The sequence below is a fragment of the Dermacentor albipictus genome, chromosome 1 (genome assembly GCF_038994185.2).
Source record: "Dermacentor albipictus isolate Rhodes 1998 colony chromosome 1, USDA_Dalb.pri_finalv2, whole genome shotgun sequence".
NCBI classification, from domain to species: Eukaryota; Metazoa; Arthropoda; class Arachnida; order Ixodida; family Ixodidae; genus Dermacentor; species Dermacentor albipictus.
In genome coordinates, this window is record NC_091821.1 from 302,400,865 (window position 1) to 302,414,449 (window position 13,585).

Here is a 13,585-nt window from a genome sequence, read left to right on the forward strand (position 1 = left end):
CTAGCAGCGCGTTCCAACAGACACCTAAGGCTTTTGCCTTAAAAAGGAAGATCCTCGGGTACTGTTTTACTTGTGGGAATATCCTAAAAAGCACATTCCAAGCTACTGCTGATTTCATGGGACTGTTCCATGGGAGAACACTTCTTCTTTTGATGGCAGGAAGTAATGCAACCACATCAGCAGTAGTTGTCAAAGTGTTTTACACAATATTTGCAAGGAGAATGGTGGACGACAACAGCAGCCAGTTCACATTCAGTTTTGTGACTTTGTGGCAAAGGCAAAAAAAAAAAATCTTTTTTCATCAATGAATCATCGAGTGACAGATGGCGCTGCTGAAAATTTTGTAGGGACATTCAAGAGCTCAATCAATCCAAGCTTGAGAGCAGGAATGACCCCAGGTAACATATGAGAAACTTTTGCATGCCTACAGAGCACCTGAATGACCAGCTGCATTACAGCAAAACTAATGACTGGAGATAAATTCAGCACAAAATTCAACCTCCTATGGCTCACACTACAAGAAATTGTGAGTAAGAGGGAAGGAAGATGACCCATAATCTCTTTAAAAGAACATACCTAGTCTTTACAAAAGTGACTCAATCTGGGCAAGTGAGTACAGAATCAACAAAATGTAGACCCAAGGCCCCTTGAGCAGTGTTTTGGGAAAAAATGTATACCAGGTATGTCCGCAAGATTAAAGCATGTGGAAACACCACAGAGAACGACTGTTGCATGACAGCAGTCGAGACACGAATTGAGAAGAATTGGAGAGGCAAGGTTGACGCAAACAGAAGATAAGGAAACAATGGTCATACAAAAACCTGCAACAAGCAAGTCTCCTTTGGAAGCAATGGCACTACAAAAGTAAAGGAACACCAGCATTTCACCTCAAACGATAACATACTGAGGCACTGCATATATTCAATGGAGGAACGCAAAACACTGTTCGTGCAACTTGCACAGTAACACACTGACACAGCATGCCGCTCAAGGGCCAGAGAGCATGCCGCTCAAGGGCCAGAGAGAATAAGAGGCCCGGGGAACCTCTGAAATGGGACGTCGCATAGCTTTATGATATGTTCATCCAGGAATAAACTCGGTTGTCAGCTTTATGCAGCCTGCCCTGCAATTTATTTGGTGCATCTCACCCACATTATCTCTGTGCACAAATCAGGATTTAGTTTGCTTGCACATTCTTGTTTTGCGTGGTTATTCAATGTCCCCTTGCCAAATGCAGGCACTGTAAACACACACTGCCCCTCAGGGCAGCCATCAGCTGTAAGAACTGCACACTCCTGCCTGCAGCAACACAAACAACAGAGGGATTCTCATCAAAGCATGCTACTGGAATCGTACAAGGAATAAAGAGGGAGTCAATGGTCGAGGCCTCTACAGCTAGGGAAGGTAACTCTAAGAACATTCTACTTGTTTCTACTAAGCTCATTTTTAAAAATACTTCCAGTAGCATGCTCCCAGAGCCAGCACTCCACAACTCGGAGTGTGTAACCAAAATTTACTATGGTCCCCAACAAGAGGCACCAAAGAGGCAATAGCTAAGTGCCAACCAACGTAGGTCACAACTCCCCCAAATCGGGGCTAGATTTACAAATTACAGTTTCGCTGCACTCAAGGGTTCGTAAGCAAGTAAACGTGGAAAAACTAAAGGTGGGTGGCAGTGCACCTTACTGCCCATGGTGTCATGTTTTTCTCCTCAGGGCTAACAAACATTTTTTCAATAAAAATCTAAAAAGGATTACATTCCATTCCCAAGGGCCGAAAATATAAACATGGCGAGTTCCTGGGCACTTTCTCTCCACAGAAACAAGTTGGTTAATCTAAAATACTATATTAAAATCCTGCGGTCATATGACGTGCAGACTGCGCACGTGCCCTCCCGGAAACTTAGACATGAGCTCGTGCATGCGAAAGACTCTTTGGAAAAGGACAAGTTCCCAGGCGTGGTGTATGTCATTCCGTGTGCGGACTGTCGGTATGGCTACGTTGGTGAAACCAGCAACTTCAAAGCAAGACTTAAGCAGCACATGAATGACGTCCAAAAACGACATGTTGCATCGAATGCCTTGGCCGAACACTGCGCAACTACATCACATACGATTAACTGGGAGAAATCTCGCATGATTGCCAAGGAACGAAATCGTTCTTCGCATCTTTACCTTGAGTCTCTAATCATCCAAACCACGGCGCACACTCTTAATCGCAACAAAGGCAATCTGCCGCCTGTGTATGCTAGGTGCCTTAGTCATGTTTTGAGATACACATAAAAAGGGGCGCCAGCTCCGCCGCTTGTTTCATTGTAAACAAGGCTCCCATGGGCGAACCGAAACGTAAATAACTATTTTAAGCCATTTTGGTCGGTGTCCAGACCTCTTCCTTTTAAGTATATATTAAAATCCGTGTACTGGTTGTCGGGTACTCGTGTAGAATTCAAAAGGGCGGACTTTGCTCCTTATTTTACCCACTATTAATCAAGCCCTTCCTTCCCAACAAATAACTAATACACATATATAAGAATGCATAATGATTTTTAAACTGATTCATTTGACCCTGTGGGCATCACTTCTGGCAAGAACAAAACATTTTCAGCAACTGTGTCTTACTGCTGATGCATGCCCCTTGTTACATAACAATCCAATAAGATCATGAGATGGTACATCTTCCACAGATCACAATCACTAGCACTTGACTTTTCATCTATACTCCAATACACTTGCATGCTCCTTTTACGCCAGCAAATTGCTGTAGAGGCTTTACAAGTACATGTACATTTTTTTTCTTGTGATAGGGTGCGAAACAATGTGTGGTGTGTCGGCTGCTATGTTTAGCTATAAAGCATTTGAAACATACACCAAAGGAAAATATTACCTCAAGCTAGATTGAAATATTAGGCTTCTGTAATAATAAATTCATCATCTACAGTGGGAACAGAGATTTTCTAAGCTAGAAAATAACGAAAAGGAAAAGTCAGAGTCGCACATCCTGTTGTGGACTATGGTGCCTCTCCTGTAACTTCAGCACTGGCCAATTGACAGAGAGCGCCATAGAGGAAGGTCACATGGAGATTATGTCAACTCCTCCATTTTGGCAGGGGCAATACAAATTGACGAGCAGCAGCAGTAGGTTTGATGGCAATTTTCTATGCAATAAAGCGACACATTTTCACACAGAAAATGACGATAGACTTCTAGATGAACAACCTAGGTTGACATGATATTTTCTGTTAATTTCCCTTTAAAATTCAGCTGAAATATGCTAACTGTACTGGGTCATGCCCCCACTCGCACTGCTTAGAGGTGAAATGTTCACACAGGCAAGATGGCTGGCAACTAGACTGGCCTTCATCGTCATGCTCCCAGCAATTGCCTTTATCTTGTCACTCCGTAACACCTTTTAAACTTTACTTTTCTGAATGCAGTTAAAGAAGAGCACAGGAGCATACAACACCTGACAAGGGTTCCTGAAGCTACATTTGCCTTTGAAGCTACAAAGGAAAAACTAAAAATTTAATTCTTTGTTTATAAAATGAAAGCATGCTCATTTTCATCAATGTAGTCCACAATGCTCTCATTCCAACCATTCGTTCTGTTCTGTTTAACAGAACAGAATGAAACAGAGACACATGCATGAGCACTGTGAACACCGAGTAGTAGCATGTGAGTGAATGAACAGGTGTAGATAAACAGTTTTATGAGGGTTTCAGTATACATTATTTGCATTCAAACAATCAATATTGCTTGCGTCTTGTGGAAGTAATGTTACGACTTCTGAATGTGGTTTTCAAGTTAGTATTAGTGCAGTGCCATCAACATATTAAAATTGTGTGGCGTTTACACGTAGCTGGGGAATGTGATCAACATAATTTTTTTTTTAATAATGGGGTTCATAACCAACCCTTATGTACAGCATGTTTAACTGGCATGATGCAGTACTATATTAATAAAGACGACGTGCCTCACCTTGAAGTTGGCTGGATCCTTGAAGGTCTTCGAGCAGACAGTGCACTGGAAGGGCTCCTCCCCAGTGTGCCGGCGCATGTGCACCTTGAGCGAGGTGCTGTGCCGGAAGCACTGCCCACACACCTTGCACGGGTAGGGCCGCTCGCCAGTGTGAATGCGCCGGTGCCGGCGGAGGTGGAACACCGTCGTGAACTCCTTGCCACAGTCGACGCAGGCATGCTTGGGGCCCCCCAGCAGGGCCTCAGTGTCCGTGCTGCTGGCACCGGCTGCAACGTGCTCGGCCAGGATGCAGTGTGCCTGCTCATCCACTGTTATGATGTCACCAAGCACCCAGATCTCGCTGCTCTTCTCACAGGGCTCCACCTGAAATCACAGCTCACTGCACTGATGCCACTTGCACAGTCTTTGCTAAGCAACAGAAGCAGGCTTGTTGCCAGTGCATGCTGTTTTTCCACATGCCCTAATCATTCACCACAACATTTGAATCACACCTCAGGAGGCAAGTTTCGTAAACCAACATGTACTGCCACAACATGTAATGTAAACAAGCTTGTAATGCCAAATAAAGCACTATCTCACTAATTGAAATTTGCTACTGGCACCTTCCACACCTTTCTTGTTGCAACAGTAGTATGTTTTGATCAACATATACAACCAGCCTTAGCCCTATTTCTGCACAAATTTGTGCAGGGGATTGACATACTAGTTCTGTGGAAACTCACAAGGTGGAGAGAAGTAATCAATAAAGGGAAAATGAGACATCCACCCAAACGTAGCTAAGTGCTACAAATGAAACCCATATGGGTTCCTCGAAGGAAAAGCATCACAGTTGAAGAAAAATCCGTCCTGGTCCGGGACTCGAACCCACGGCCACCACCTTCTCGGCGCAGCCGCTCTACAACCTGAGCTAACCAGGCGGCTAGCAGATGGCAGGGCGAAGTCGAATTTATCAACAACTCAGAAGCAAAGGCAAGAGTTTGACGTAGTAGTTCTGCGGAAACCCACAAGGTGGAGAGATGTAATTAAACATCCACCCAAACGTAGCTAAGCGCTACAAAGGAAACCCATACAGGCTTCTCGAAAGAAAATCTTCGCAGTTGAAGAGCCTTGCATTTCAATTTCATAGAATGCTGTGCTGGTTGTTCCAGGGTTTTGTGGCACACATTCTTTTCATTGTGCAGTTCAATCAAATGGACCTCAACATATATGCTTCCAATTTCATGTGCATTTACTAGGAAGAGTCTACATTTCACTATACGCACTGCACAGAATGGTTGTTTGACACAATCCATTCTGATGGAAAATGCTTCTTTCAATTTGCGCATTTTTTTTCTTTATAATTAGCTCAACATACAGGATGAACTGTAAGTTGTTTTATGCAGTGCTCTAGAGAATGAATTCTAAGCTAACCGTGCACCAGCGCAACTGTTTTACATTTACAGAAACATGCATGATCGAAAACACGAGTGACAGCCAACAAGAGCAATTGCAGTAACTGGCATTTTAAATGACGATTATTCAGAAGATAAAGCCGATGCTACCGCTGTTCACATTGCTGTGTCCTGCAAGTTTGAGTAAAGATTCAAGGAGACCAGAATTTGACTAAACAGCAGATATACACTTGCTCAAGGTATTTTAGAGGCAAATTATATACAGTCAACTCTCGATAATTCGAACTCGAAGGGGCCCGAAAATTTGTTCGAATTAAAAGAAGGACTTGTTTTTGATGTATTCGAGCACCATAGCATCACACACGAACAGTGCGAGTCGTGAAATATCGTGGCACACAAGCACACAGCAAGCAAGGACCATGACCATGCCAGCCAAGGCTCGCTTCCCGATAACAGAAGAAAACGAAACTTCAAGGGGCAGGCTACGCGGGCGCCAGGCCGGCGGGGCTGGTGGTACCGGCGCGGAGACCGTCGAAGATTAGGGAGTTCAGAGGGAGGGCAAGGAAAGCGTACTTGCGAGGAAGGGTGGGAGGGAAGCGGATTTGCTTCCCCGCCAGCTTCCTGGATGACACTAACTACCTCTGCCACCTACTGCCACTGGAGCAGCGGAGTTGCCGAGGCCAGACTGGGCCTCCCCTGCTGCTTCCCTCCGCATTTTCGCGTGTTTTAATGCAACAGCATTAAGGGCCCCACGTCACAGAAAATCTGGCGTCAATGTCCATCGTCATTTTGGCAAAAAAAAAAAAACACCCATACCTAGGCCCTCCATGTGGCGCAAGAAAGTTACTGGACTAATTGAATTTCTCAAGCTAAAATACGTAGAGACATTGTGAAGTACACGACTTACACACAACCTGCAGACATGATAACGTTGGATTGTAATTTGACTGTACAAGAAAACATAATTCTGTCATGCGAAGACTCAAAGAAACACCTTTTCCAGCGTTTCTACCATTCAAAGATCAGCCACAGCGTCCGCCATTGGCGCATGCCGACGCGTGAGTATCTTGGAGGCCATGGAGTGGCGCACCCAGTTCCTTGCGTCCATATCTCCAGATGGCGATTGCCTCTGCTACGCCACTACCCAGCGCTTGGTGAAGGGGGTAGACGACTTGCACGAGCTGTCCCCTCAAGTGCAGTCGTGGCGTGCACGGTGCTGTAGTGCCTGCTAATGAGGGGATATGGAAAATCAGCCGAGAGAAAGGTTTCGAGGTTGTCAAATTAAACAGGGAAGTGAGAAGGTGTGGTGGTTTTGAATGAGATGGTATCCACTTCAATTGCAGGCTTCCACTAGAAGTAGGCTGGCGACTTGCTAGTCGCGTTGTTGCTGTTTTAGGGGGTGTATTAGAATATTGAGAGTAGAAAGCAGACCGTTCTGGTATATGGCCTTTTTAGAGATTCCAGGAGCATATGACAACACAGACTGCAACATTTTGTGGGATATTCTGGAACGGGAAGACTTAGGCGACGATTGTCTACAGCTTTTGAGAGAGATTTACCTAGAAAATACCGTTTGCATTGAATGGGAAGGGATGAGGAACAAGGAGGCAGTTGATATCAACGAGGGACTGCGGCAGGGATGATCTTTGTCCCCAATGATGCTTATGATGTACATGACAAGGATGAAGAGGGCACTAGAAGGAAGTAATATCGGATTTAATCTCACAAGCAGGCGGGTACAGTAGTAGAGCAGCAGCTTCCAGGTTTATTTTATGTGGACAACATTGTGTTGCTAGCTAACAACCAAAGTGATTTCAACGTCTGGCTAATATCTGTGGACAGGAAGGCGAGAATTTAGGTTTGAAATTTAGCATTAGAAAATCAGGTGTTGTGGTATTCCATGAAAAGAGTGAACAGACAGTGGAAATGCAGGGCCAGGAAATTCCTCTGGTAAAAGAATACAAATAATACAGTGGAACCCCGATTATACGACTTTCTTGGGACCGTGAAAAAGTCATAAAATGCAGGCGTCGTAAAATCTGAACATAAATTATGCCTACAAATGTACTACCTATTTCACGCAACGTATTTACGAGAAACTTCAATGTAAACCAGTAACATACTCTGCCACGATTCCTGCCAGCCAGCGTGAACATTAAAAAAAGTCGGTAAGTTTCTTTTGGACCTTGTTTGATCCATGAAGCAAGAGCTTTCGCTCGAGCTGGGCAACGTCCAAAAGGAGGTCCTCTGCGGCGTAGCATGAACAGATGAAGTTCCGGATGTGTCGTAGCACCTCAGCGAACGTGGTAGGTACAGGCATAGCATCTGTGGTGTCGGCACTAGGCAAAGCCTCCTCGATGGCATCATCCAGCGACACCTCGCCGCAGATCGCAAAGTTGTTGTCGGCCTCCACATACTCGGCAAAGGTCGTGGTGAGGTTTAAACCCTCGAAATCGTCGCCGTCGAAGCCTCGAGCGGCATCGAGGTTGTTGCGCCCCCAGCAGAGGAGGCAGTCTCTCGCTTAAAGCCACAGTGCTTGAACGAGTTAGCGATTGTGCTTCGTGACACTGCGTTCCACAAACTGGCAATAAAATGAATGGCGTTGAGCACAGTAATCTTTTTTTCCGACTCGCTGCACTCCATAGCCGCCAACCGATGCTGCACTAACCGCTTCCAGTACCCTTGCTTAACACACTTAATGATGCGGCATCCAGCAGCTGCAGCCGGCTTGTGCAGTTGAGCAGAAAAGAAAACAACCAGGCTGGATGTATCGGGTGGGTGGCACGGTGCGTTGTCCACGAAAAGCAATATTCTCCTCGCCTTGGCACCCATTTTGTCATATTGCTGAAGAGTGAAGACGTCATCCACACCTTTTTGTTGAAGTTGTAGCTGCATGGCAGCGTCTTCCAAGTTCTTAAAGCACTGTGGCTTTGCAAACTTTCCAACGAGCATGGGCAGCCTCTCGGAACCATTCTCGTTAGCACAGAATAGTGCCGTCACATGCTCTTTACTACGCTTGCCGCCATGATAGCTGTCACCCTTAAACGCAAGGGTTTGCTCGGGCTGCATATGGTAAAAAATACCACTCTCATCTGCGTTGAAAACGTTGCAGGGCTTGTATGCAGCAATTATCTCCAGCAACGGCTGCATCCACTCGTTCACCGCCGAAGCGTCCACGGAAGTGCTTTGTCTGCAGGAGCGGCTGTACACAATCCTGTTTCATTTTTTAAAGTGATCCAGCCACCCGTTCGATGCCTGAATATTGTTGATGCCCATACGCAATGCCACAAGGCCCACTTGACGAGAACTTTTTCTAACTTCTCATGCTGTCCTTCTTTTGCCGCTTTCCACTTCAGCCCGAACTTGTTGGCATTGTGAAATATCACTGCTTTGTTTGCCAGGATCGTCCTAAGCGAAGATTTGTGTGTTCCCTATCACACAGATGGCGCTAAGCCCCATGAACGGCGAATGTGGGAAGGTGTAATGGTTCCAGGACTTACTTTTGGAAATGCGGTTGTTTGCTTGAAATCAGGGGTACAATCAGGACTCGAGGGAACCAAAGGTCAGTGGGATGCCTTGCATTGGGCGCTCACAGGAATACTACAAATGAAGCTGTGCAGGGTGATATGGGCTGGACTTGTTTTGCAGTGAGAGAAACTCACAGTAAAATTTATTATGAAAAATGACAGGAATACAGAAGAAAGTAAATGAGCTGGGAGAGTGTTGAGGTATTTGTACAGGGAAAACATTGATTCACAGTGTAGGAAAAGAACTAGGAAGCTTACCAGCAAGTATGCGGCCTGTGGGGCGGGCAACACAGCAACAAACAACATCGAACGGTGAATCAGAGAGACTGAAATAATCTCATGGGTGGTGGCAATGGAAAAGAAACCTGCCATGAGTAACTACTTAAGAGGAAAAAATGAAAGCAGGAAAGAAACAATTTATGATAACTCAAAGGGAAGCTCATTCATTACTCTTCGAAGCGAGATCAGGATGTCTTGGAACACGGACCTATAAAGCGAGACATAAGATGAACAAGAAGCATGTGCTTGCTGCGGTAAAGCTAGGGAAACGATGGAGCATGTTTTATTGGAATGTGAAGATATATGCCCAGCGGTCAATTCAGGCGCCACTGGCCTCCTTGAAGCCCTTGGGTTCAGCGAGAGCAGTGGAAAAATAAACATGTCCGCAATAGTGATTAGTAAAGGCGATTGGAAGATTGGTGAAAGAAAAGTAGGGAAACGACAAAAAACGGAGACGTACAAAAGCAAATTCGCTATAGGGGGTTATAGGGCGCTAAATTTGCTTATGGGAATTCATTGTGGGTGCCTTTTTCATTTCTTTTGTCTTACCTAGGTAGGACATTAGGCAGCATAATAGCAAGAGCTTGGTGGCACAACCCACCACCCCGTTTCCAAAGGGGACGCTTACTGCATGCATCCATCCGTCTGTCCGTCCGTTCGTTTGTCCGTTCATCCATCCATCCATAGGGGGCCAGAAAATTTGGTTACGGGGATTCATTGTGGGTGTTTTCCGGTAAACATTACGGTTACATACACTCCAGTTGCTGGGAAACGTGAGAAGCAGTCAAGGATCTTTGAATGCTATCATCTTCCACTCTTAAAGGCGAAGCTCAAGCATCCTTCATTTTTTTTTTTTTTCGTCTGCTGGCAGATCGGTGCTGTGTTTACCTTCTTCGTCCTGCATTCTTAACGCCAGTCATGTCTTATCAAAACGACGAAGTCATTGCCACTGATCAACATCACGTTGATGTGCTCCCTTCTGTTGCGGCGACACCGCATTCAAAACACAAGGAGAATGAGGTACTGGGTGTCGCCTTCGCGTCCTTGCCTTCAAGGTCAGTCTTGTCATACAGAATCGGATATGGCGCACTGTCTCCAACAACCTTTCCATCAGGACCTCTCAGTTTAGACATGTCATGGTAAAAAAACAAGCGTAAATGAAACCAACCTAGCCAGCCGAAACAAGTGCGAGTGAGAGTTGACGCGAGGAGACGATAGTGCAAAACAAGCGGTCCGGCTGAATGAGACGCAAGTACGAATAGAGCAGTCAAGCAGGTACGCATGATGCCAGTTTCCCACGGTGAGCCATGAAAAATCGGCCCAGGACCAATCCCTCCTGTGGCGCGTCTTGCCGCTAGCATAGCTGGAACATTAAGGCAAGACGCAGAAACAGCGACCTTGCCATGTGAGAGAGGGCGAAATTTCTGCCACGGTTTTCTTTTCTTCTTTTCACACGCAGCATTGAGGGGTTTCTGGTAAGCCTTTCCTCTATGGTGGGGTCACAGAAATGCTGGTCGGAGGCGCCGCTGCGTGATTTGGCGCACTGCTGAGAGCATTGTCGGAGCATGGTATGTTCGAACTAACTGTCGTAAATGCTTGCATGTTCAAATTACTGGACATTTTCGCCCACTGGAGCACACATAACTCTGACGGCACCACGGTGCCAGCTCGATTAAACCGGAAGTTCGAATTAACGAGATTCGACTGTATAGAGAAAAGGGTTTGACCATGTATCGGGTACATTTCTGTGGTCCTTTAAAGCATGAAAATACAGCATACCTGCCAACACTCCCGAATTTCTCGTAACATTTACGAATTTAGGGTTATTCTATGATTTTACTAACACTGAGTCAAGTTCCATGAAAAATGAGGTGTTGAAATTTGAAGTGGCACAATACAAAAAAAGATATCCATACAAGAAAAATTCTGATGGTGGCAGCCCAAGATCGCATTTGCCAGAGAGGAAGTTGCTTCAAACAAATTTATCCAGACAAGTTCCTAAAACAAGTCTATTCAGGAATAGCAAAGTCTTTGAAAAAGTTGCCATCATCTAAAATAATGTATGGCTTGTCATTTTTCTTGCACTTAGTACTGTAGGACAAAATGAACACTGGATGTGAAGCGGACACGAGGTGACACAGGGGAGCACAAACTACCAACTGGTTTATTGTCAGATCATACCGCAATTTATAAAGCACACGATGACGCATTGCAACTGAGTGAACTATGGTTATAGCAGATTCCATCAGATCACGTTCTCAAGTTCTATTATTATTCTGTCAGTGCGTTCTGTGTGTGTATGCATTCCTTGCTTGGGTGATTTCAGTTTTAGTACGCAGGACTGAAGGTGTGCTCACACATTTGTCGTTTTCTTGTTCTATTGCTAAAGCTTCTCGGATTTCCCTAGTCATATTATCTTTTTCTTTGGAGACAACTGTTGTGTGGAAGAAGTAAGCTGCACATTTGCATGTTCTATGATGCATGGCCAGAATTCTGGATATGGCTGTTTGTTCGCATATGTAACGATGTTCTCTAAGCCTGTCGTTCAGACATCGTCCCACCTGGCCCATGTATACCTTGCCACATTTAAGCGGAATCCTGTACACCACATTACTTTTGCAGACTATGCATTTTTGCGTTTGTTTTACACTTCATGTTCCCTGCGCATTCTCGTTGTCTGAGTTCACTTTCTTGCATAGCCCTCTTAGGTTGATTGGTGCTGAAAAGGCACTGTTACACTGTGCCTTTCAGCCATCTTCTTAAAGCAGTGTGACAGGTTGGGGACATAAGGGACAATGACGGCTCGCTTATTTTTGTCACACTTTTTTAAGTGAGTGATTTGCATTAACATTTTCTCCTCAATTTGCACTATCATGTTGTCAGGGTATCCACTTTTGTTTAGTCTATTAATCTGTGTGCTCAGGCTACCTGCGACTGCGTGAAAGCAAGACGTCTTAATTGCCTGTTCGATAACCGATTCTGCTATTCCACTTTTAAAGGGAACCTGAAAGATTTTCCAGGAAAAATGAGTGAACATCTGTACATAATGGTGTTCAACCCTCCGAATTCAAATATCGTATCGAAATTGAGCGAAAGAAAGCGCAAATATATTTTATTTCGACGAAAAGTGCAGCAGCAGACACGCCCAGCTCACGCATCTTGTTTCTGCCTGTGATTGGTCGGGCGCCTCGTGACGTCAACACTAATGTTCGTCCAAACCGACCGCTGCCGCTACACATGAAGCGCGGTGCCAGGTAGTTTGGTGCTGTTCTTCTGAGACAGTAATGGAAAATTTAGAGAGACTGCGTTTTTCTGAGGAGTTCGGCGCTACTCCCTACATGTACGAGCCGATTGCGAAGAGCCGGCCTCTCGAAGAAGCAAACGATGCTGGTGCGAGCAGTGCTTTCGACGCGAACGAAAGCGAAGTCTTGGGATCTCCTCGTGTTGGAAATGCTCTTTGGTGCGTATGTTTTTTGCAAAGCGATCTAGTGATCTCGCCGATCTAGTGAGCTCGTTTCCGGTCAAACAACTGTAGTGTTGTGTTCCTGCATGCCTCCTCGTGGAACGTAAGCGGGGATGCGATCGTTGGCATTTGTGCGCTTTCCAAAGCTGTCGGCAATCTACAAAGACAGTTTAAACGCGTGAAAAGCTTCCCGGTTCATGCAGTACGTGTAGTGACCTTCATCTGTGCGCCATCCACACACTACTCGGAACTGAAGTCGTAAAGGCGGCGAATTTCGCCGGCTACGTGAGACGGTCAGTTTCTCGCTGTGTGCGAGAGAAGGGGGGAGCGTAGCGTCCTGGCGTGCGCCGTCTTTCCAGCACATGCAAACTCTACATTCGCACTGCGTTATGGTAGCTGCATGCAGGCTGTTTTACAACACACGTGCAAATAGAAAATTCGCGGCGCTTTGCGATGAAACCTGCGTCAAGGGCGGGAGATAAACGTGCACCTTCCGTTGAGCGTGCTAACACGAAGGAGCTCGCAGTAAATCAAAATCCAGGTTTGCGCAAGTTCATATATTCATAAGGCCTTCCAACACCAGTTATCATCAGTCAGTCCGCACTCGTGCAGTCTTTGTTTTCGTTGCTCCGATCTTGTGTACGCGAACACTGACGGCACTGCGCCGGGCCTTAAACGAGCCGACTTGACTGGCAAACCCAACGCACGCATTAATGATAAATTCTGGTGATAATTGTCGTCACGGAAGTGGTTGGAGCACAGCACTGTTGTTCTTGAGGGCTTGAAATTCTTTCGCTTCACAGCACCCTCCCACTTCGTTAAAAGCTTCTTGGCTTGTGGGAAGTAATGGAAGACAACATCGTCGCGGTCGCTGGTGTTCATGCAACCGTAGGCTGCACAGAAAGCCAGCATGATCGGCCCACCACTTCAGTTGATGCTGCACACGTTGAC

At 45.7% G+C, this 13,585-nt stretch overlaps 1 protein-coding gene across 2 annotated transcripts in view; it reads right to left on the reverse strand.

The window, feature by feature from the left end:
• LOC135920896 (zinc finger protein 883-like) overlaps window positions 1-13,585 on the reverse strand; it is a 59,971-nt gene that overhangs the window by 27,266 nt on the left and 19,120 nt on the right. For both annotated transcript variants that reach the window (XM_065455156.1, XM_065455155.2), the window contains one exon: window positions 3,975-4,337. In XM_065455156.1, coding sequence (XP_065311228.1) covers window positions 3,975-4,337 — 363 coding nt within the window. The remainder of the gene's footprint in view (window positions 1-3,974; window positions 4,338-13,585) is intronic.